The sequence below is a fragment of the Mastigoproctus giganteus genome, chromosome 4, assembly GCF_048544385.1.
Source record: "Mastigoproctus giganteus isolate SK-2022 chromosome 4, ASM4854438v1, whole genome shotgun sequence".
NCBI classification, from domain to species: Eukaryota; Metazoa; Arthropoda; class Arachnida; order Uropygi; family Thelyphonidae; genus Mastigoproctus; species Mastigoproctus giganteus.
The window spans coordinates 124,655,771-124,680,777 of NC_143578.1; the positions used below are offsets into that span (position 1 = coordinate 124,655,771).

General features: G+C 39.1%; 1 protein-coding gene across 5 annotated transcripts in view; it reads right to left on the reverse strand.

Moving 5' to 3' along the window:
• LOC150087042 (catenin delta-2-like) overlaps positions 1-25,007 on the reverse strand; it is an 863,363-nt gene that overhangs the window by 583,324 nt on the left and 255,032 nt on the right. For all 5 annotated transcript variants that reach the window (XM_090372913.1, XM_090372911.1, XM_090372910.1 and 2 more), the window contains exon 4: positions 9,420-9,553. In XM_090372913.1, the coding sequence (XP_090229039.1) occupies positions 9,420-9,553 (134 nt within the window). The remainder of the gene's footprint in view (positions 1-9,419; positions 9,554-25,007) is intronic.

Below are 25,007 nucleotides of genomic sequence, written 5' to 3' on the forward strand. Positions count from 1 at the left end.
CTAATGAATGCTTAGTCTATTTAATCTATTTGTAAAACACAAATTAATATGTTAACTAATCAAAAAATACAACAGATATATGCCCAGAGGTGATTAAACCCTTCAAAATACTTAATTATTACAATTTAATCGCTACTATTCTTCTGACCTACTGGCTATGCTATAACATTCCCACTAAAAACACTGATAGCAGTAGGATTAGTGAGTTGTAACTTAATCATTAACTAAATTTAATAAATAAGCTAATGAATGCCACTAAACCTATTTAATCTATTTGTAAATTTATCGGCTTGAAACAGCTACAGAAGTCTACATCTTCACCAAGTGACAAGGCTGCCTGCCAAAAGAAGTCAGCTTTAATAACTTTACAGAATGTTGGGATTTCATGGTCTCTACCAAATTATCCCAGGAGTGGAGTATCCTTACCATTTTCGGTGAACCTGCAACAGACTCAATACATATCTGAACAAGGAATGGTGAAAACTTACTCAGAGAAAGGTCTGAGAGAGAGTGCAGCATGAGGAATGATGGTATCTTCTCTTGAGGGTTTGTTTCCTACCTCTTGGGTTGAGAGAAGTCATTTTTGATGTCATTTGATGGTAGTCTTGAGCTTGATGGCTCTAAATATTACTATTTATCTTTGTTCCTTTCAGCTCTGGGAGAGTGGGTTTCTTCTCCCAGGTTACTGGCCCCACCATGGGGAGGCAGAAGCAGTGCTGCTAGAGTGACCAAGTTAATTTAAAGGAAAAAAGGTGTTTTTCCTTTTTGAAACTTGCTTACAGTTTTGTAAGATTAAGTTGCCTATCAATTAATAGGAAAGTAGAACTTTTAAACTGAAACAAAACTATATCTTTTTGAAAACGCTCTAGAAATCACTCAGACAATTGTTTAATCACTATAACACTTGTCACATGGGGCCAGATCGCACACTGACTCCAGGGCAAAATGCACAGGGTAGCGGTTAATGGATATTCTTCAAATTGGTCTAATGTCAGAAGAAGAGTCCACCAAGGTTTGTTCTTGGACCACTGTTGTTTCTGACTTTCATAAATGATATTGATGAAGGGAATAGTGTGTGAAGTCAAAATGTGCAGACAATGTAAAGATTGGAAAAGTTGTTAATGATTGACACTAATGACAATACGCTGCTGCAACAAGATCTAGAAAAGTTGAGCAGATAGGCTGAGAGGTGGTAACTGAAGTTTAACTTTGACAAATGTAAAGTACTGCATATGGAAAGCAGCAACCCCAGAGTAACGTATCAACTTGTGGTACTACACTGACAAGGTATGTTCGTGTCAGATGGCACCTGGGATTTCTCCCATCTCCGCGTTGTTTGCTGTATCGAGGACAGTACACTGTCAAGCCAGAGACTTAAAAGTGTGTGGGCCATGTCTGTGCAGTGTGATGTGTTGTGCCCATTGTCTGTCCGGCTTATTGGCCGCCAAACCCCTAGTGGGGCCTGACATTGCCCATACCTCGCCACGTGGCGGCTAGCCGGGTGTATCAGCAACAAGTTGCTCTGGCAGGTCCTGCCACCTAGTTTCCTGGGATTTCAGTGGCTAGGACCTGGAAAAAAAAAAAAAAAAAAAAAAAATCACACGTTTGACATTAATGCTTAATGGGAATGCTGTTAGGAAATCGCTGGTTTGGGTTGAACACTAGAGATGTGTTAAAACGCCTAATAGGTCAGGCAAAATTTTGATGTTATTAAATTTTGATGTGGGGCTATACACTAGATGAAAGATAATAGTGTTAGTAGTCCCCCTAATGGGACCCACCGTTGCCCACACTTTGCCACAAGAAGGCAGGTCAGGCACCTAGTAGATAAAAAAAAAAAGGGGGGGGGGGGCTTACACTAGAATTTGGCCGAAAGAGATTTACATAAAAGCGGTAGAATTTAGACGTTGATTAGAATTTGGTGGCATTGTTAAGGGGTGTACTCGGTCAGTTTAGTGAGAAAGGGGAAGACTAAAGACTGGGGGGAAACAGATAGAAGAATAGAGACGATCATCATCATCAGCCATTTTCAATCCACTCAGGATGAAGGCCTCTCCAGCAACTTTCCAGTTCCTTCTGTTTTGAGCACTGGCCATCCATTTACTACCCAAAAACTCATGAATTTCATCTATCCATCTCCACCTTTGTCTTCCAGGTTTTCTTCTAGCTCCTCTTGGGTACCATTCTGTTATTTTCTTAGTCCATCTGTCATCATGTCTTCGAGCTATGCGTCCTGCCCAAGACCATTTTAGTTCTTTAGTTTTGATAAGAATGTCCTTTACTTGAGTTTGCTGCTAATCCATGTGTTTCTCTTCTTATGTGTTTGTTATTTGGTTTTTAGGAGCATTAGCAACTAAGACCATATTGCTCCGGGAATATGCGGTGGTCATTCCCTGACCTTTCCGCATCCTCCGTATTTGGTGGTGACGGGCTCGAACCCCGGTCTAATCAAGAAGCGTGTGCTACGCACTGCTGCTCCTTCCCACCTGGCTACGGAGGCGCCTGTTTCTCTTCTTATCTAACAGTCTGATTCCCAATATAATTCGTTCCATTCTTCGCTGTGTAATTCTCAGCTTCTCTTCCATTCTTTTGGTGAGTGCCCAAGTTTCACTTCCATAAGTCATGGTGGGGGAGTATACATTGGTTCATTATTTTACGTTTCAGAGAAACTGGGATATTGCTCTTCAGTATGTGACTATTTCCTGAATGCTATCCATCCAAAATTTATTCTTCTCTTGACTTCCAGCCATTTATCATTATTACAGCTAATAACTTGTCCCAGATAAATATATGACTCCACCTTTTCAATTACTGCTCCTTCAATCATTATTTCCCTTTCTGTGGCATACTTGTTCATCATTACTTTTGTTTTAGCCATATTCATCTTTAGTCCAAAATCCTTACTAACCGTACATAACTGATTAAGATTTTCCTCTAATTCTTTGGGATCGTGGCTTATGACCACAATGTCATCTGCAAATCGTAAATGGTTTAGGTACTCTCCGTTCACATTGACTCCTTTTTGCAACCAGTCTAATCTTCTGAAAGCTTCCTCAAGGGCAGCAGTAAACAGCTTCGGAGATATTGTGTCTCCTTGTCGAATTCCTTTCTCGATTTTAAATTTCCTACTGTCTTTGTCCAGTCTAATAAAGGAGGTAGCACTCTCATATATTTTCTTCAAAATCATAATATATGGGGTATCTATGCCTTGTCTTTCCAGTGCCCGAAACATTGCCTTATGCTGTATGGAGTCAAATGCCTTTTCATAATCCACAAATGTCAGGCATAATGGTGTTTTATATTCATTCGATACATGACGATACAGTAGACATCCCCAAAGAGGTCAGTGGAGACGAGCCCCACCAGGCAAAGTACGGGGTGAGGCAGGAGACGGTTCTGTCTCCTCCCCTCCCTGGGGATGTGGTTTTGAAGGAAACTGGGTTAGATTACCCAGTTCAGTTCGCCAAATGGAGTGTGGGCAACAAAGCCACAGTATGTCTTCATCGGTGATGGTTGTCATGTCCATGTAGTGTCGAATTCGGTAAGAAGGTCAAGCTGCCCATCCCACTCTGGGAGTGAGATATGTTAGCTGGCAGTGGGAACTCATTAGGCGAAGGAGTGTGGGAGAGAGACATTTACTTTATTCATAATCTGCACTCACTCTCTACTTGCATTCATTTTTTTTTTATACTTTTTTTCCCCAAGTTTTATAGATATAGATATATATATATATATATATACACACAGTAATACCCCGAAGTTACGCGATAGGTGGGTCCGACGATAATCGCTTAAGTCGAATTCGCGTAAGTCGGGGTATAACTTTGCATATAAATACGTATATATTTTGTTTAATTGGGACCAAGGACTAACAAAAACACTAGTTTAGAAGAAAAATATTTAATAAAATTGCAGTTATTTATACATATCAATACAAAATATGTATTAAAAAAATAAATGGAGTTACGTAAAAAAAGTTATTTCGATGTCGATGACTTCATAAAATCTAACAAATTCGTCTGACGACGGCACCTTTTTTTCACGCAGAATTTCTTCATAGCAAGCTAATAATTTTTTATTCCTTGCTTTGTAGCTATAACGCATTCTTCGTTGGAGTCTGTTTTCTAAAATTTTTAAGCCCTTTTCAATTGAGCTGAGACCTTCTGTCAAGCTTGCAATTGTCATGTGCTTTTCTAGTGGAACTGGGTCTGAAGTGTCGGATACTTCAGTGACGTTTTGCTCACGCATCTCTATGAGCTCATTCATTGTCAGCTCCTCACTATGTGAATCTAACAGCTCGTTGACATCATCACCATTGATTTCTAAATCTAATTGCCTGGCAAGATTAACAACTTCTTCTATCATATGCGCGACATGATCAGTTTTTGGCGTTGTTTTCGTATCGTTTTTGAAAAAAAAAAAATGGACAAAGTTTCTTCCAGACACCATTCAATGTTTTTTTGTGAATTTCATCCCAAGATTCTTCAATGATTCTTACGGCATCTAAAACATTGAATTGTTTCCAAAAGTCTTTAACAGATATCTCACTATTTTGTCTCATAGCTTTATTCAGACGTGCAAACGAATGCCTCGTGTAGTAGGGCTTGAATGTTTTGATGACTCCCTTGTCCATCGGTTGTTTTTGGAAGCAAAAACACAACTTTCACAAGTCGGTCGAAATTAATTAGGGTGGCAGGAGGGTGACCGGATGCATTGTTAATAAGAAGGATCAATTTAAATGGAATCTGTTTAGACTTGCAATAACGTTCGACTTGGGTATGAAGTGCTGACCAAACCAGTCCTCAAAAACGGAAGCTGTCACCCAAGCTTTATGATTTGACTTCCAAATCACTGGTAAGCTAATTTTAGATATATTTTTTAAAACCCTTGGGTTTTTGGAGCGATAAATTAAGAGGTTTTAACTTGAAGTCGCCAACTGCATTCCCGCCGACCATCATTGTCAATCAGCCTTTGGAAACCTTAAAGCCTGGAAAGTTTTTTTTATTCGTGAAAACGATGTAATTCCCGACAAAAGTTGAGCACGAATTCGAACGCACACATATAAATATGACAGTTGGAATGCAAATTCTTGTATATGTGTGCAGCTCATGCGGCAGCAAAGTTGAGTTTTGTTCATCTTTTACTCTCACTCTCCGCCGTCGCACCGTAAAACGATAGCATATGAAAAACGACCTTTAAGATAGTGGGCGGCAGTGTTGCCAAACGAAAAAATCAAGAACCGCGTAACTCCGAGTATTACGGTGTGTGTGTGTGTGTATATATATATATATATATATATATTTTTTTTTTTTTCCCCCACACACTAATTCATCTTTTTCTCACACACCGGGGGGGGGGGGGTTTGCAATGATGTGTAATGTAAATTTAAATACTAATTAAAACTAGGGTTAGTGTGTACTTAACTGTAGCATTTATGGTTTGTGTTCTTTTTCTCACACACTTTCATTTATTCGACTCTTGCTTTCTGCACTGCACTCTCTGGGCACCTCAACTTACTGTAATTCTTTAGTTGTGATGCAGGCCTACCCACAAGTTTTTTGGAGGCCAGGGGAGAATGCAGTGTTAGTGTGATTAGTAAATGTTTGTTAGTATATATAAAGTAATGCAAGTTATTCCCAATCTCGGCCAACCACATTTGCTCTTCCATCCATTCCCATTCACTCTCTTTCCCTCATGCTAGGCGACTCTTTTTCCACCAAAACAGCCATTTATTCCCTTTTACCATAATTCCTAGTTCACTCAGTGCCCAACCTATTCTCATTCATTCTACATTGCATCCCCTTGCTACCAGCTTACTGATATTTTTCAGCTAATCTGCTTTCCTGGCTGCCAGCACATCTCCCTCCCCTACATGGTTACTTATTTGGTGTGGGGCCCCAGCTTCCTATACATGGCAGAGTAGTCCTAGGGAGTTTTGCCATGTCAGGTTTCTGTCAGAGTGTGGAATACTGCTATCCTAACAGGTAAGTCATCGTCTGGGCATGGTTGGAAACTTGGGCAATTTTAACTATTGATTATTGTTTAATTGCTGAATTGCCATTCTATGGATTGTTCTACGCATTTCGAATACTTTCTGTGTGAAAGATGTAATGGCTTTATAATTTTCCTCTTCTATGATGAACAGATGTTCTTCTACCCTCGGAAGGGGGCCAATCTGTGCTATTAGCTCTGTTCTGGAGATGTCATATATTATACATTCATATAAAATGTGTGCCCAGTCTTCACTCTCGCCACAGGTGCAGTTTGGGTCATCAGTCAGCCCTAAGGAGGTTAGTTTCACCTTTAGGATACTACACTGACAGCGGTAGAGAGTGAGAAGGACCTGGGGTAATTGTGCAGGCAGATATGAAGTTTTCTGAGCAGTGCAGATGGCTGCAAAAGTGGCTCATGGTGTCTTGTCAATGGTATACAGGATTTTTTTTAGCAGGGATAAGGAGGTGATTATCCTCTTGTTTAAGGCAATGGTCACGTCACACCTTGAGTACTGTATACAGGTCTGGAGGCATCGTTTTAAGGATGTAGAGTTGTTGGAACAAGTACAGAGAGGGGTAACACGATTAGTGAATGGAACAAAAGGGTGCTCTTAAGAAGAAAAGCTTAAGTTTTGCAAATTATAGTGTTTGGAGACTAGGCACCTGCAGGGTGATCTGATTGAGGTGTATAAAGCCTTGAAGGTTTTAGCATGCTCATTGCTGATAAGATTCTTCCTCTTGCTCAGAATAATCTCCTGAGAGGGCATAAATTCAAATTTAGGAAAGACAGTTGTAGGATAGATGTGCAGAAGTTTGCCTTTAGCCAGCAGGTGGTTGATTGCTGGAACAAACTTCCATCTATCGCTGTAGAAGTTGATAGCTTAAACAGATTTAAGGCACAACTGGACAAACATTTGGAGTGAGTGAATGGGTGAAATAAGAAGGGTGTGTGTGTGTGTGTGTGTGTGTGTGTGTGTGTTTTGGCTGATGCTATATAAGCTTGCTTTCTTGATTCATGTGCCCTTGCTAATGCAATTGCTAATCATTGCCAAGCAGCACTCCTTCAGGATGACTTAAACATGCTTCTGGAATAGTCAGAAAAGTGGCAGCTATGTTTTAATGCAGCTAAATGCAAGATCTTGTACTTGGGAAATACACTTTGTGAAAATGAATGAAAAACAGTAGAGGAAGAAAGGGATTTGGGAGTTACAAAATGGGAATATTAAGTTCAGCGAGCAGCGGCCAGAAAAGCCCATAGTGTTCTAACGATGATTTATCGGACAATATCATGTACAGATAGAGGTCATAATCGCACTGTATAAGGCAATTGTAGGATCACATTTGGTCCAAATGTGATCCTACAATTGCCAAAGGTCCAAATATGGTGATCTCATCCAAAAAAAGACAGTGAACTTCCTAAAAGGATCCAAAGACTGGCAAACTCACATGGTGAACTCAGAAAAAGGGAGACCATACAATGAGACAACAGAGTTTGGCTACCAGACACCTTGGAAGGGAACCGACTGAGGTTTATAAGGCTCTGAGAGGGGTTAGTAAATGGAATTTTCACTGTTATAAAGAATTACAGAATTAATGGTTATAAATTCAAATTATAGGGAAAAGAGGTTTAGACTAGTTTTCAGGAAGTTTTCTTTTAGCCGAGAAGTTGTTGAATACTGGAACAAATTGCCTCTGCAGGAAATCAAGGCTGATGGTTTGAAGACATTCAAAAGTCAACTGGATAGCTCCATACACGAGGAGTGACGCAGGCATAATTTGTATTTTCTTAGGTTCTTTTTATTATTATTTTTTTTACCTGGCCAGCTGCAGAAGCCTATGGTTTCCTCATATCACAGGTATAATGCTAATGTTTTTTTCTTTTTATATTTTAATAAAATTTATTATACATAATAAGCAGAAATATATGTACATGTCTGAAACTGCATACTTAATGGTGTTTTAAACTGTAAAATGAAAGAGAATAAGAGACCGGTGTATCCCTTTTAAGTCTAAAACATTTGCAAGTTTCAGCAAAATAATGTTTTTTGTTTTTTTTTAATTAAAACTTAAAGATTATAATACGTACTACGATACATTAAAAAAAGATGAAATATTGGCACTGTTTAAACAGAATTCTAAAAACCAAACCATTTTCAAAAAACTAAAGAGAAGGCTGGGCACCTGTCCAGCCACCATTTTTGCTACATTTTGCACACAAACTGCCAGGTTAAATCTTATGTTACTTGTACTGTTGTTGAAAGAATATGGTAGATTCAGAGAAATTGGCTCTAAAGCAGGATTTGGACGAATTAACAGGCAGTATCTATCAAACTGCAGTTAGCAGATAAGTTATGTTGCTTGGATTAGATTTTTTTTTTTTTTTTAGTAGACTGCCAAAAAAATATAAATTTAATAAAAGAATACCAATTACTCATTTTTCTGCTACATATGATCAATTGGGTATTTTGTCTGTAAAGGTGTTTGTGTTTATGGACTAAAAACTGAGAATGCTAAAAAACTGAATAATATGCAAAGAAAGCTACTTTCTCCACCTGAGAGTGGCTAACAACATTTATTGAAAAGGCCTTTTTAAGAACTTCTACAGTCTAAGAATTTGAACACACACCAAATCAGTGACTAGTAAACTATATTTCCACAGAAGACTGCAGGTAGGGTAGGCAAGCATACCCTACCTGCAGGGTACAAGAGGTAGCTGGCATTTTTGCAATATGGGTTGGAAGAGGCTAATATCCAGTAAATATGTCAAATTCATTTTAGTCAAAAATTTAAATGAAGCACATGTGCTTAGCTGGTGGTCTACTGGTCACTTGACTTCAGTAACAAATATATTTGCTACATATATTTGCTCCATTTGAATGCAATGCAATGAAACAGAAGACACGTAATTAAGTTTTGTATTTATGAATGAAGCCATACATATGAGTATGGCTTCATTTCTTGTTTCAATTGAAACTTAACTGTTTCAATTCACTGCTTACTTTTATATTTAGCTCACTGGCAGCTGTGTAAAGTCATACATAAGATATTCCCATCTTTTTTTAGCATATATTTCATTCTATTCAATAGAGACTGGAAATTTTCAATACAGAAACTGTAACAAAACACATACAGTGAAAAGGATTAAAGCTTTTGCTTCACTGTTTTCCGTGGAGTGAGAGCAAAGTAAAAGGGTGGGGGGCACTAAGCTGACCTATCCATGTGAACTGCAAACAGGCTAAATCTATGAACACATTGAAAATACTTATAAATCACATATATAACTATTGATCAATTCTTTACAAATAACAGTATGGTTCTGACGATTTATTATGACATATATGACCAGGAATATGATACCTCTTATGTTTCATCTATTGCACAACTGTGTTAATTAATTTACTGAAAATACATGCATGTAATACTCACAGATGAGAGTCTGTCATTTTAGGGTCAAGCTCTGCGTCTTCTGGTATAGTGGTGTTTATGTGTGTTGGTCTCCAGTTGTAAGGATCTTCTGAAGACAAAATAGGAGAATTGTTGTCTGTGTCTTGAATTTTAAACTAAAAAGAGACACAAACAAAAAAAAAAAAATCCTCAGTGTATGCTACTTATTGTCCATTTTGAAGTAGAGAGAGGAGAGGAAAAAAAAAAAAAAAACAGGGAAAGTTGTATATTTTAGACACACAGCTGGATTATAAAATATAGTGTTTGTAAACAGTGATAAAATTAGCACAAACAGGAGTCTTGATAATACTGCAATTATGAATGCTGTCTCAGTAAAACATTCACTGCACAAATATGTGGAACAAAATATAATTCACTGCAAACAATATTTCTGTTTTAAATCAAAAATAAGTTCAGTATACTGAATGTGTCAAAACTGATGTATAATCAAAACTATTAAAAGAGGATGATTTAATAGCAATATCCAAATATAGGAAATAAATAATAGTTAATTTTAAAAAATGAAACTGGTCTACAGGAGACGAATAGTATACTGAACAAAAATGACAAAGCATACTGAACAAAAATGACAACACAGCATTTTAACTTGTTTTACAAACTGTGATTGTAAAACTAATCAAAATATCACTACTGTCAGAGCACTTGAGTATACCTCCAACTATTACTCTTCCATTTTCATTACTTTCACTAATATGATCCATTCCTGAATGTTTACTCCTTAATGGTTCCATATTATAAAGCATCAGCTATCAGAACACTTACTCATTTTACTGCTTCTGTCATCACTCACAACATCACACTCTTGGAAATTCTAATGTAGTTCCTTTACAGGAGTTGTATGGCCCAGGTGCCAAAAGTTTTACTTCCCACTATTCCACATGGTACTACATGACAATCCCAACAAAGCAGTGCCACGAACGTTGCCACAAATACACAGGTATTCACACGTTCAAATTTAATTTTAAATTAAATATCCACTAATGCAGTGGTCTCCAAAGTGTGGTGCATGTACCCCCAAGGTTGTGCGTTGGGATGCATGAGATGATCAGTGATCAAGTGATATTTAATTATAGAAAGATTTCAAATTTTCAAAAAAAAAAAAAAAAAAATATTAATATATATATATATATATATATATATATATATATATATATATACACACACACACACACTTTTCTAATATTTTATATACACAATGAGACTTTAAAAAGTACATAAAAAAGTAAATAAAAGTCTTGTGTTCTCATCAGTTTTAGATTAGATTTAATTCACAAATTAAATCTAACTCTCACTAGACTTACGCTAATAAAATGAAAATTTTGCTTAAAAAGATCCCTTCAAAGAAATCTTGGACTGAAGATGATACTGATAATGCTACTACCAAATATGACCAGCAAGAAAAAAGTTGATGTAATACTGAAAAAGAACTGTCTACAAAAATTCAAAATTATCAAGAAAACTATTTGAAATTTGGAATTACATCCATTATCATTAACCAATTCCTAAATGTGTACTGCCTTGAGATATTAGATAATGACAGTATGAAGCCATCACAATTAGCAATACATTTAAAAACTAAACATCCAGAACATACACAAAAACCTGTACAACTTTTTCTAATGTTTAAAGTCATGCAATACTCAATCCAGTTCTTTACAAAATTTCACCAAACTTAATGATAAATGTTTGGAGGCTTCTCTTGAGGTCTTTTAATAGGAAAGACAAAAAGCCACATACCACTAGGAAAACACTTCTTCTTGCCACAATAAAAATGGTTGAAATAATACAGAGAAAACAATATGCCAAAAAACTAAAACCCATTCCTTTGTCAGCAAAAATCATTGAAAGATGTACAGAAAGCACTGCTAAAGATTTAAAGAAACAAAAAATAGCAAATTATACTGTGTCAGAAATTAACTATAGAGTTATATGAAAGTACAGATGTTTCTAACATATCTCAGCTTTTGGTATCTGCTACATTCTGTTTTAAAGACGAAATACACAAAGAACTACTTTTTTGTGAGCCAATAAAAGAAAAATGTACTGAAGAAGATATATTCTCAACAATAAATTACCTCTTCAATAAAAACACTATTTTCTGGGAAAACTGAGTAGAATTAGTAATGAAGCTACTGCTTTCACTGGAATAATAAAAAAAAAAAGAATTCAAGGGCAAGGTTACTCAGATAGCACCACATGAAATTCATTCACTGCATCATCCATACACAAGTTATTGCAGCAAAGAAGTTGAAGCCAGAAGTACATAAAGTGCTCCAAGACTTGATCAATGAAGTAAATTTTAAAAAAACAAGACCTTTTAAACAGCAGAAGCTTTACAGTACTTTGTAATGAAATGGGTACTAACCATGACAATCTTTTGTACTACACAGAGGTTCCCTAGTTATCTTGAGGAAAAGTACTCAAAAGAGTTGCTGAACTTAAAAATTAGTAACGAATTTTTCTCTTAGAAAAAGAGAAGAGTTCAAAATTTGCAGAGTTTTTTTGTGACAACGAGAAGCACCTGTCAGTTGTATGCTACCTATTCGGCATTTGAGAAAGCATAACACACTTAATCTGTCCCTTCAAGGTAAAGGTGATGTTTAACAATGTGTGAGAAAATAATTAATTTTTGAAAGAAACTCTTGCCGTAAAAAGAGCATTTTCAATAAGGATGTTTGGAAATGATTCCATCATTATGTGTTTTGTTTACGAACGTGATATTAGTATGCCATCCATAAAAACCATTGCACTTGCACACTTACAAAAATTGGAAACTGAATTTTCTAACCTGTTTGAAAAAATGGCTTTTGAATCCATTTGTTGAAAACATAAAAATTCAACAACTTCCAATCACTGCCAAAGAACAGCTGATTGACATAAAAGATTAAAATTTACGAGCTACATTTCAACAAAAACCTTAACACAATTGAAAACTGAGAACCATGACTTGAACCTACTTACCTAATACCAGTGTCAGGTGACTTTTTCAGCTATGACAGACATTAAAACAAAGTATCAAAATAAGCAGAACTTGGAACCACACGTTTAATTGTCGTATCACAAAATGTCAAACCAAGGTATTCAGAAATAATGAAAAATATGTAATTTTTCACTATTTCTGAATGAGCATTGTTGCAATGAGCATTGCGGGGTTCTAGTGATCTGGCAGCAGCATCTACCAGTTCATTCCTCTTGATCCCAATGTGGCTTGGAATCCAGCAGAAACAAATGTCTAATGAACATTCAGACAGAGTGTAGCATCTGCTGGATCTGGGTAACTAATGGATGAGGATTATACCTCTTGCTTGATAAAGCCTACAATATACTTAGAGAGTCAGTGTATACAATACACCATTCGAATTTGTGGGTTTTAATGTGGTCCAATGCTAACTATAGCATACATCAGAATTAAGCAATAGTAGAGGCATATGATGCAAGAAAGCAAGCTTATTGGTCCTTGAGGTTGTCACAGACATTTTCTCAGATATGCTAGACAAGCTGCACTTGCTACCTGGGAGTCTAAAACACTGATGGAACTGATATTCGGGTGACACTCAAGTCAACTGGACCCAATTTCGGAGAAGTCCGGATGGTCTGCGACAGCCAAATCCTCTGCTTACACCTTCATGATGGTGGGACTGTTAGTAATCCTGGGTATAACCTCCATGCACAAGTACATGGTGGATGACCACCAAAGTGTGAACCAACGTAAGCAGGGGTCGAGGTGTGGCACCCACACCACATGGAGGAACACCACCCCTCTATGTTACCAGGCAGTACTAGGTGGTAGATGACTCTTATCAACCGGTGAAATACACCACTTTGCTTATTGGAGGCTTGAAGTGGTGGAACCCATGCTTAATCTCTAGAGCTAAGTTCCAGTCAACACTTCATTATCTCTTCCATCATGCAGTATGATTGATGACTTTTGAGGTTATGATGAACATCGTGGCGAGATCCAATATTCCTTACATTTCCAGGGTACAGCTCTAAAACGGTGTTCGCGGGCCGGCCGCAAGTTAGTACACCGGACCGAAACTATTGGTAACTCTCTAGGAGGCTTCCGGATCAGCTAGTGTATAATCTTGCTACCTCTACTCTGCCAGTAGTGACTGGAGGGAGTCTGAGTAGTGTGTATGCCGGGAGCTTTGTCGAGGTCACGTTATGTCAAGGATCTGGGTATATTCTTACCACGTGTAAGCCACATCCAAAAATTTCATTACTTCATACAGCATGTCCCACCCACTTTTTCTTACTATTGAATACACCATGAATTGTCAAACAAATAGAGCAAGCTTATCTGTGAAAAGATCTAAACCTCCCAAGCACTTCCTAATTCATTTCACAAATATACGTGGTCTCAATTCCAATCTCAACGATGTCCATTTCCACTTGCAGTCTGCCAAACACCATGTACTTTTTCTGACAGAATCTCAGTTTTCGGTTGATTCAACTACTGCTCATCTCAGATGCCCAAATTATTCGCTGTATGATTCTTTTCGCCTCAAAGGATATTCCCTGTCAGAGACTTGGCAATTTGGAATCTCCTCTCTTTGATCTTCTCTGGCTTAAAATCTCTCTACCTCATTGTGTCAAATTCATCTGTTGTCTCTACCGTTCTCCCAACTCCACTAATCACTTGGAGCTCTTTGACTTCCTCTCTTTGCAACTTGACTTTCTCCAGTCCAACTTTCCTAACAGTGAGGTAATTTTCCTTGGTGATTTTAATGTTCACAACTCCAGCTGGCTTCCATTTTCTAGTCACACCGACCCAGCAGGTCGAGATGCTGAGGCTTTTGCAATTACTAATGACCTACCACAGATTGTTCATTTACCTACAAGAATACCGGACAATCCTAATCATACAGCCAATATGCTTGATCTTTTTCTCACAAACAACCCTTCTAAGTACACTGTCGAAGTGAGAGGTCCTTTAGGCACTTCAGATCACAACTTGGTGATTGTCTCTTCTCCAATGGAATCTTTATCTCATGGCTATTCCCAACCTCGTGTTGTTTGGCATTACAAGAATGCAAAATGGGATGACCTGCGAGACTTCTTTTCTTCTTTTCCTTGGTCGAATTACTGTTTCAAAACTTCTGATGTCAACATTTGCTCAGATTGCGTCAGTGAAATTATTCTTGCAGGAATGGAATCCTTTATCCCACACTTCACTTTAAAATCTCGACTTTTATCAAAACCTTGGTTTTCCAATAAATGTGCTAAGGCAGTTCAAGAGAAGAATGTTGCATATCGTAATTGCCTAGTTTCTAATTCTTTAGTTTCATTTTCTGCCTACACCAAAGCTCGCAACAATTGTAAAGCAGTTATTCATCAGTCCAAACTAGAGTTTGAACAGGCTAGGAGTAGAAAACTTGCTTCTTGTCCTAATGGTAGCTGAGCATTCTGGTCTCTTGCCAAAGCTATTGGCCACAACTTTTGCCCATCTCTGCTCCCACATCTGCCCAAACCAGATGGTTCTGTTGTCACTTCAGCCAAGGATAAAGCAGACCTGCTAGCATCCCATTTCTCTTCCAGCTCATGTATTAATGATCTTGGTAAAAAACCTCCCAACATTCCCAACACTCTCCATTCAATGCCTCCTGTGGTCTTGAGTCAAAAGGATATCAGAAGGATTTTGATGAATCTTGATGCTAAGAAAGCTCCAGGTCCTGATGGTATTTCTCCACTTGTTTTCAATTTCGAATTGCTTATCCAGTTTTCTCTCTGATCGCTCACTGAGGGTGATGGTAGATGGCTCTCTGTCTTCTAATTTCTCCACTAATGCCGGTGTCCCCCAAGGTTCAGTTCTTTCCCCCACTCTTTTATATCAATGACCTTCTTCCATTGACTGGAAATCCTATCCATAGTTTTGCTGATGATAGCACATTGCATTCCACTTTCCATTTTGAGAAACCTTGTCCTGCTCAATCAGTTTCAACTTCTCGAAAATCTGCTACCAATTCCTTAAATGTCGATCTTCAGGTAATTCTTCAGTGGGGTAAAGACAACTTAGTTGATTTCAACCCTCCTAAAACTCAGTCTTGTCTTATATCTCGCAAAAAGGATTCATCTGCTCTTATGCTTATCTTTAGGGACACTCCGATTTCTAGGCAAAATGATATATCTCTTTTGGGGATTACCCTGACTTCTAATCTCTCTTGGCACAAGCACATTACAAATATTGCTTCCTCTGCATCTAAAAAACTATGTTTTCTCTTTCGCTCTCGGCGTTACTTTTCTTCCAAACAGCTGCTCAATCTGTATAAATCGCAAATCCGCCCTGCCAGGGAATATTGTTCCAACATCAGGGAATATTGTTCCAACATCTGGGGTGGTGCCCCCAAAACGTCTCTCAGGCTTCTTGATTCAATTCAGAAGAGGGAAGTTAGGTTAATTAATGATTCATCTCTAACAGAGTCTCTCCACTCACTTTCTCATAGACGTACTGTTTCTGCTGCATGCCTCTTCTACAGATAATTCCATGGGCACTGTTCTTCTGAATTGGCTTCTACAATTCCCGCTCTTTCAAAACAGTCCGAACACGTGCCACCACCAGCCAACATCCATTTACTGTCCAACTTCAAACCCACAGAACCAACTTTTCATCTTCCTCGTTTATTCATTCAACTCCCGTTTTCTGGAACAACCTTCCTTCACACGTATACCCTAAAAATTACAATCTACAGAAGTTCGAGTCCAATGTCAACAAATATCTTCTTTCGTCTTCTCAACCTCCAACCCAAGCACCGTACTAAGTACTATAGGTTCTAATATCTCTCGTGTTTGGGGTTCACATAAGAAAAAAAAAAAAAAACTTCCACTTCACCCCTCCGTTCCTTCGAAATACTTGTCCAGCTGAGCCTTAAATTTATTTAGGCTATCAACTTCCACAACAAGGGATGGAAGTCTGTTCCACCAACCAACTACCCACTGGCTAAAGGCAAATTTCTACACATCTATCCTACATCAGTCTTTCCTCAATTTGAATTTATGCACTCTCAGGTGATTATACTGAGCAAGAAGAAGAATCCCTTCTGCATTGAGCATGCTCAAACCATTCAAGTCTTTATACACCTCTATCAGATCACCTCGCCGGTGCCTAGTCTCCAGACACTGTAATTTCAAAACTTAAGCCTTTCTTCGTAAGAGCAACCCTTTGTTCCATTCACTAATCTTGTTCCCCTTCTTTGTACTTGTTCCAGCAGCTCTACATCCTTCTTGAAATGATTCCTCCAGATCTGTATACAGTACTCAAGGTGTGGCCCGACTATTGCCTTATACAAGGGAATAATCACCTCCTTATCCCTGCTAGAAAAATTCCTGTATATCGTTGACAATACACCATGAGCTACTCTTGCAGCCCGTCTGCACTGCTCAGAGAACTTCATATCTGCCTGCACAATTACTCCCAGGTCCTTTTCATTCTCTACCATTGTCAGTGTAGTACCACAGAGTTGATACACTGCTCTGGGGTTGCTGTTTCTCATACGTAGTACTTTACATTTGTCAATGTTAAACTTCATTTGCCACCTCTCAGCCCATCTGCTCAACCTTTCCAGATCCTGTTGCAGCAGCATACTGTCAGTAGTGTCCTTCACAACCCTCCCAACCTTTGTATCATCTGCAAACTAGGACATTAAGCTTGATATACCATCATCAATACCATTTATTAATACAGAAAACAATGGACCCAACACTGAACCCTGAGGGACTCCACTAATAATATTAGTCCATGATGAGTAGTGTCCATTGATTACCACTCTGTCTTCTCCCCCTAAACCATCCCTTTATTCATAGCAGCAATTTGACTCCAACGCCACTCTGCTCCAATTTGTGCAGCAGTCTTCCATGTGCAACAGTTTCAAAAGCCTTTCTAAGATCCAAATATATAATATCAAAGTTATTCCCTGCATCCAGTTCTTTTGTGACTGCACCATAGTATCCATTCAAATTGGTCAGTCAAGACATTCCCTTAACAAAACCATGCTGTGTCCGAGCTATAACTGAAGTCTTGTCTAGATGATCCTGCAGTGCTTCTTTAACCAGTGCCTCCATTAATTTTCCTGGAACAGAAGTTAATCTCACAGTTCTATAATTACTTGTGTCAGCCTTTGATCCTCCTTTGTGAATTGGGGTCACATTTGCACATCTTCAGTCTATGGGTACCTCCCCTGAGTCCAAGGAGCTCTCATAATTATGGCTAAGGGTTTGCTGCCTCCTTTAATATAACTGTATTGATTCCATCCACCCCAGGTGCTTTTCATGTGTTTATCTTCAACAATTTCTCCTCCACTTTACTCTCAGTTATTACAAGATTATCTAGCTTACTGCCGGAGTTGAATACACCTCTGGCATTCCCCATCACTGAATAACTCCTCATGTGTGAATGTCTATGCAAAATATTCATTTAGTTTGTTAGCTACCTAAGCAGGATCATCAACAGTTGAACAGTTGAACAATCAATGTCAAGTGGACCAATCTGATTCATCCCCTTCCTTCTAGAGTTTTCATAAGTAAGAACTCTTTGCTGTTTTTCTTTGCATCCCTTGCCAAATATTTCTCGTAATCTGCCTTCGCCTACCTAACCTCCTTTGTAACTTGGTTACAGATCAACTTATATCTATCATACGCTTCTGCGTCACATGTTAATTTATAAGTATCCCATGCATTTTTCTTCTCTGCAATATGTCTCATTAGATCATCTGACATCCATTTAGGCCTAAATCTTGAACAATATTTCTTATGCTTATGTAAAGCCTTTCATATGTAAAGCCTAGTAGCTTCCAAGGTAAGTTCTTTGAATGCTTCCCATTTTGAATTTGCTGTTGGTAACATCATCAGTTGGTCCCACTGTATAGAATTTAAATACTGTCTCAGATCATCGTAGTCGCCTTTACAAAAGCAATAATCCTTCCCTTTACCCCTGATGGTAGTTACCTCTTTGAGTAAATCCCACTTTAGCATTAGCATTAGTAGAGGCATTTGATGCAAGAAAGCAAGCTTATGCAGCATCAGCCAAAAAAAAAAAAAAAAAAAAACCACTTCCACTTCACCCCTCTGTTCGTTCAAAATACCTGTACAGCTGAGCCTTAAACTTATTTAGGCTATCAACCTCCACCACAAGGGATGGCAGTCTGTTCCACCAACCAACCACCCGCTGGCTAAAGGCAAATTTCCGCACGTCTATCCTACATCTGTCTTTCCTCAATTTGAATTTATGCCCTCTCAGGTGATTTTTCTGAGCTAGAGGAAGAATCCCATCAGCATTGAGCATGCTTAAACCATTCAAGGCTTTATACACCTCTATCAGATCACCTCGCTGGGGCCTAGTCTCCAGACACTGTAATTTGCAAAACTTAAGCCTTTCTTCGTAAGAGCACCCCTTTGTTCCATTCACTAATCTTGTTGCCCTTCTCTGTACTCGTTCCAGCAGCTCTACATCCTTCTTGAAATGAGGCCTCCAGACCTGTATACAGTACTCTAGGTGTGGCCTGACCATTGCCTTATACAATGGAATAATCACCTCCTTATCCCTGCTGGAAAAATTCCTGTATATCATTGACAATACTCCATGAGCTACTCTTGCAGCCCGTCTGCACTGCTCAGAGAACTTCATATCTGCCTGCACAATCACCCCCAAGTCCCTTTCATTCTCTACCACTGTCAGTGTAGTACCACAGAGTTGATACGTTGCTCTGGGGTTGCTGTTTCCCATGTGTAGTACTTTACATTTGTCAATGTTAAACTTCATTTGCCACCTCTCAGCCCATCTGCTCAACCTTTCCACATCCTGTTGCAGCAGCATAGTGTCAGTAGTGTCCTTGACAACCCTGCCAACCTTTGTATCATCTGCAAACTTGGACATTAAGCTTGATATACCATCATCAATATCATTTATAAATACAGAAAACAATAATGGACCCAACACTGAGCCCTGAGGGACTCCACTAATAACATTAGTCCACGATGAGCAGTGTCCATTGATTACCACTCTGTCTTCTCCCCCTCAACCACCCCTTTATCCATAGCAGCAATTTGCCTCCAATGTCACACTGCTCCAATTTGTGTAGCAGTCTTCCATGTGCAACAGTATCAAAAGCCTTTCTAAGATCCAAGTATATAATATCAAAGTTATTCCCTGCATCCAGTTCTTTTGTGACTGCATCATAGTATCCAATCAAGTTGGTCAGGCAAGACTTCCCCTTAACAAAACCATGCTGTGTCTGAGCTATAACTGAAGTCTTGTCTAAATGATCCTGCAGTGCTTCTTTAACCAGTGCCTCCATTAATTTTCCTGGAACAGAAGTTAAGCTCACAGGTCTATAATTACTTGTGTCAGCCTTTGATCCTCCTTTGTGAATTGGGGTCACATTTGCACATTTCCAGTCTATGGGTACCTCCCCTGAGTCCAAGGAAGCTCTCATAATTATGGCTAAGGGTTTGCTTACTTCCTTTGCTGCCTCCTTTAATATAACTGGATAGATCCCATCCACCCCGGGTGCCTTTCTTGTGTTTATCTTCAACAGTTTCTCCTCCACTTTACTCCCAGTTATTTCAAGATTCTGTAGCTTACTGCTAGAGTTGAATACACCTCTGGCATTCCCCTTGCTGAATAACTCCTCATGTGTGAATGTCGATGCAAAATATTCATTTAGTTTGTAAGCTACCTGAGCAGGATCATCAACAGTTGACCCATCAATATCAAGTGGACCAATCTGATTCATCCCCTTCCTTCTAGAGTTTACATAAGTAAAGAACTCTTTGTGGTTTTTCTTTGCATCCCTTGCCAAGGATTTCTCGTAATCTGCCTTCGCCTGCCTAACCTCCTTTGTAACTTGGTTGCATATCAACTTGTATCTATCATAGGCTTCTGTGTCATGTGTTAATTTGTAAGTATCCCATGCATTTTTCTTCTCTGCCATATGCCTCATTAGTTCATCTGACATCCATTTTGGCCTAAACCTTGAACAATATTTCTTAGTTGGTATGTAAAGCCTAGTAGCTTCCAAGAGAGGTTCTTTGAATGCTTCCCATTTTGAATTTGCTGTTGGTAACATCATCAGTTGGTCCCGCTGTATAGAATTTAAATACTGTCTCAGTCCATCGTAGTCGCCTTTACGGAAGCAATAACCCTTCCCTTTACCCCTAATGGTAGTTACCTCTTTCAGTAAATCCCACTTCAGCACACTGTGATCACTGCCACCTAGTGGTTCATTTATCTGCAGATTCTTAATGCATGAAGAATCACTGCTGATAATCAAATCAAGAGTATTACTCCCTCTAGTTGCCTCCCGAACATGCTGATGTAGAAAACAATCATCCAATAAATCCACAAAAGCCCTGCTAGTGTGTGAGTAACCAGCCCCCAAATTCCAGTCAATATCTGGGAAATTAAAATCTCCCATTATAAGACTCTCTGATTTACTGGCCCACTCTATTTCCCTGTACAGTTCCTTATTATACTCATCAGAGTCATTAGGCCTATAGCACACTCCTACTCTCAATTTTGATCTCCCAATGCTTATGTCACACCAAACTGACTCAACACTGCACTGTCCAGCGATGTCGACTGGCTTCACTTCGTTGGTTTTTATGTGTTTCTTAACTAATAGCATAACCCCTCCCCCCTTCCTATCCTTTCTGTAGACGTTGTACTCCCCAAATTGCAGTTCTGCATCCCTTATATCTGTGTGACACCACGTCTCTGATATCCCAACAATATCTGCCTTTGATGTTTTGAGCAATACCTCAAATTCATCAAATTTATTTACTAAACTCCTAGCATTGGTGTACACGCAAGTATACCTGCACCTGTTTCTATTCTTAGCTACCCTAACACAACCCATGTGTTTACTTGTACCGCAATGGCTCCCAGCAGTCTCTGAAATACCATGCATCTTGTTTTTCAGGCTTCTGCTCATTCTAATAGAAGCAGTGCAAGAATCTCTTTCACCTCTGCCAGTGGCTACTGTCAATCTATTGGTCTTTGTCTCCCCCCAAGCTAGCAGTTTTCCGACCCACCTAACACTGCCTCGATAGCATCAGCAAATAATCTTGCAAACTTCAGCACACTGTGATCACTGCTACCTAGTGGTTCCTTTATCTGCAGATTCTTAATGCATGAAGAGTCACTACTGATAATCAAATCAAGAGTATTACTCCCTCTAGTTGCCTCCCGAGCATGCTGATGTAGAAAACAATCATCCAATAAATCCACAAAAGCCTTGCTAGTGTGTGAGTGACCAACCCACAAATTCCAGTCAATATCTGGAAAATTAAAATCCCCCATTATAAAACTGATTTACTGGCCCACTATTTCCCTTTACAACTCCTTATTATACTCACCAGAGTCATTAGGCCTATAACACACTCCTACTCTCAATTTTGATCTCCCAATGCTTATGTCACACCAAACTGACTCAACACTGCACTGTCCAGCAATGTCGACTGGCTTCACTTCCTTGGATTTTATGTGTTTCTTAACTAATAGCATAACCCCTCCTCCCTTCCTATCCTTTCTGTAGACGTTGTACTTCCCAAATTCCAGTTCTGCATTCCTTATATCTGTTTGATACCACGTCTCTGGTATCCCAACAATATCCACCTTTGATGCTTTGAGCAATACCTCAAATTTATTTACCAAACTCCTATCATTGGTGTACACTCAAGTATACATGCACCTGTTCCTATTCTTAGCTACCCTAACACAACCCATGTGTTTACTTTTACCGCAATGACTCCCAGCAGTCTCTGAAATATCGTGCATCTTGTTTTCCAGGCTGCTGCTCATTCCAATAGAAGCAGTGCAAGAATCACTTTCACCTCTGCCAGTGGCTACTGTTAATCTATTAGTCCTTGTATCCCCCCAATCTAGCAGTTTTCCAACCCACCTAACACTGCCTCGATAGCATCAGCAAATAATCTTGCATCCTTTCTATTTAAGTGTATCCCATCCCTGTAGAAGCAGTCTCTCCTGTTAACAAGTACAGACCAGGCTGAAAAAAATTCTACCCCTTGAGCCTTGCACAATCTTTCCAGTGCCGAATTGATCGACAAGGCTCTCATCATATACTCCCTCCTATCATGTCTGGGCAGAATTGCAGACATTTTCAAATTCAACCCTAATTCACAGCTTTTCAGATGTATATATGCTGCATTCTTGTGGAATCTTCCTAGATACAGTGTTATCTGGGAAGATGGCAGTAGATCCAACAGATGATTCTGACTTCGAGCTATCAGTAAAGACAGGCAAAAAGTCAGAGTACTGGGCTCGGTGGGTAGCATTGAATTTTCAGTAGACAGGTCAAGTTGGGGCCTTTCCCCAATTTTTGATGGAGAAATCGCATGATGGTGAGAATGCCAGGGTGGAAGTATTTGAGTTGGTGACTCAGCAACATTGTCTACCATGATGTTGAGCTCTCTGAGCAGATCCTGAACATATACCAAAGGGACAGTTGGCAGTCTGATGGGTATTATAAAGAGTTTCCCCATTGTTGCTTAAAGATGGATGACCCCCTGGGTTGTCTGGCAGGGATTTCAATTTAAAAGTATATTCTAGTGACAACTGCTTTCGTCGCAGGAACGGTGGCAGTTCACCTGCTTCGACATATAAAATCTGGACAGAGGAGGTTCTAAATGCCCAGTAGCAATATACCTGCCTGCAGTATACTTAGTTTTTCAGTGGATGACTTGGTGAACTGGCCCCCAGCCACTGTAGTATGCTGTTTCTAGCCAATGTGTTCACTAGGGAACCAAAGTACAATTTAGATCGGACAAGTGCACGATAAAGATCGAGTAACGTGTAGTGGTCTGCACCCCATTTATTGGAAGAGACAGCACAAGAGGTTCAATCCCTCCTATACTTTGTCTACAGTTGATAGATGTGGTAAAAATGTCCACTTTTATCAAATATGAGCCACCAAGAATTTTGTCTCGGGTGCAACTGGAATGTTTTGTCCAGCCTTGAGTTCTGGTTCAGGGTGAAGGTTACATTTGCGACAAAATTTTACGCAAATTATCTTCTGAAGCAAGAACCTGATATCATTGGCATTTGCCAAGAGTTAACGTGGTCAATGGCATGCTGCAATTGCCTTTCGATAAGCCTCATATTGAATGACCGTAAAAAGATGATAAAATCATCAACAAAGAGGGCACTGTTTGCAGTTGCAGGAAATTGTTCAGTGATAGAATTAACTTTAATAGCAAAAAGCATTGCACTCAGTACTGATCCTTGAGGAACTCCTTCCTCTTGGCAAAATGAGAGAGAGAGGATCGTACACAAAAGCCGGTTTGAGAGGAAGTTTTTAATAAAGATGGCAAGGTGTCCCCCTAAGGCCAAATTTATATATGTGTTTTACAATTCTGTATCTCCAAGCCATATCATATGCTTTTTCCATATCAAAGGAAACCGATACCTAATGCTCATTTTTCAGGAAAGCATCACGGACAGATGTTTCCAGGCAGATTAAATAGTCAAGTGTCGACCTGTTTCTTCAGAAGACACACTGTCCTGGAAAGAAGGTTGTTAATCTCCAAAAACCACAAATCTAACATTAACCATTCACCCAGAACAGAAGTTAGTTTAACTTCCATTCCAGTTAAATAATAGTCACTGGTTAAAGATGCACTGCAGGATCATCTAGACAAGACTGCAGCAATAATTCAGACACAGCATGGGTTTGTTAAGGGAAAATCTTGTCTGACAAATTTGATTGGATACTATGATGTGGTTACAAAGGAACTGGATGGAAAATATAATTTTGATATCATATACTTCGATTTCAGGAAAGCTTTTGACACTATTGTGCATAGAAGACTACTGTACAAATTGGAGCAGAATGGTATTAAGGGTAAGTTGCTACAATGGATAAAAGGGTAGTTGAGTGGGAGAACACAAGAGTGGTAATCAATGGATGCTGCTCTTCGTGGACTAATGTTATTAGTGGAGTCCCACGGGGTTCAGTGTTGGGTCCACTGTTGTTTTGTATATTTATCTATGATATTGATGAAGGTATATCAGGCTTAGTATTGAAGTTTGCAGATGATATAAAGGTTGGAAGTACTGCATATGGGTAGAAGTAACCCCCAGAGGAACTTACCAATTGTGTGGTACTACGCTTAGGGTGGTACAAAAATGAAAATGACCCGGGAGTAATTGTGCAGTCAGTTATGAAGTTTTCTGTGCAATGCAGACAGGCTGCCAGAGCAGGTCATGGGGTTTTGTCAATGTTATACAGGAATTTTGGTAGCAGGGAAAAGGAGGTGATTATCTCTTTGTATAAGGCAATGGTCAGGCTACACCTTAAGTACTGCATACAAGTCTGGAGGTCTCATTTCAGTATGTAGATTTGCTTGAGTGTGTACAGAGAAGGGCAAAAAAGATTGGTGAGTGGGATGAAGGAGTCCTCTTACCACGAGAGAATTTCTGCAAATTGCAGTGGCTGGAGACAAGGAACCTGCGATGTGATCTGAGTGTATAAGGCTTTAAATGGGTTGAGCACGCTCAATTCTGATGGGATTCTTCCACTTGCTCAGATTATGAATCTA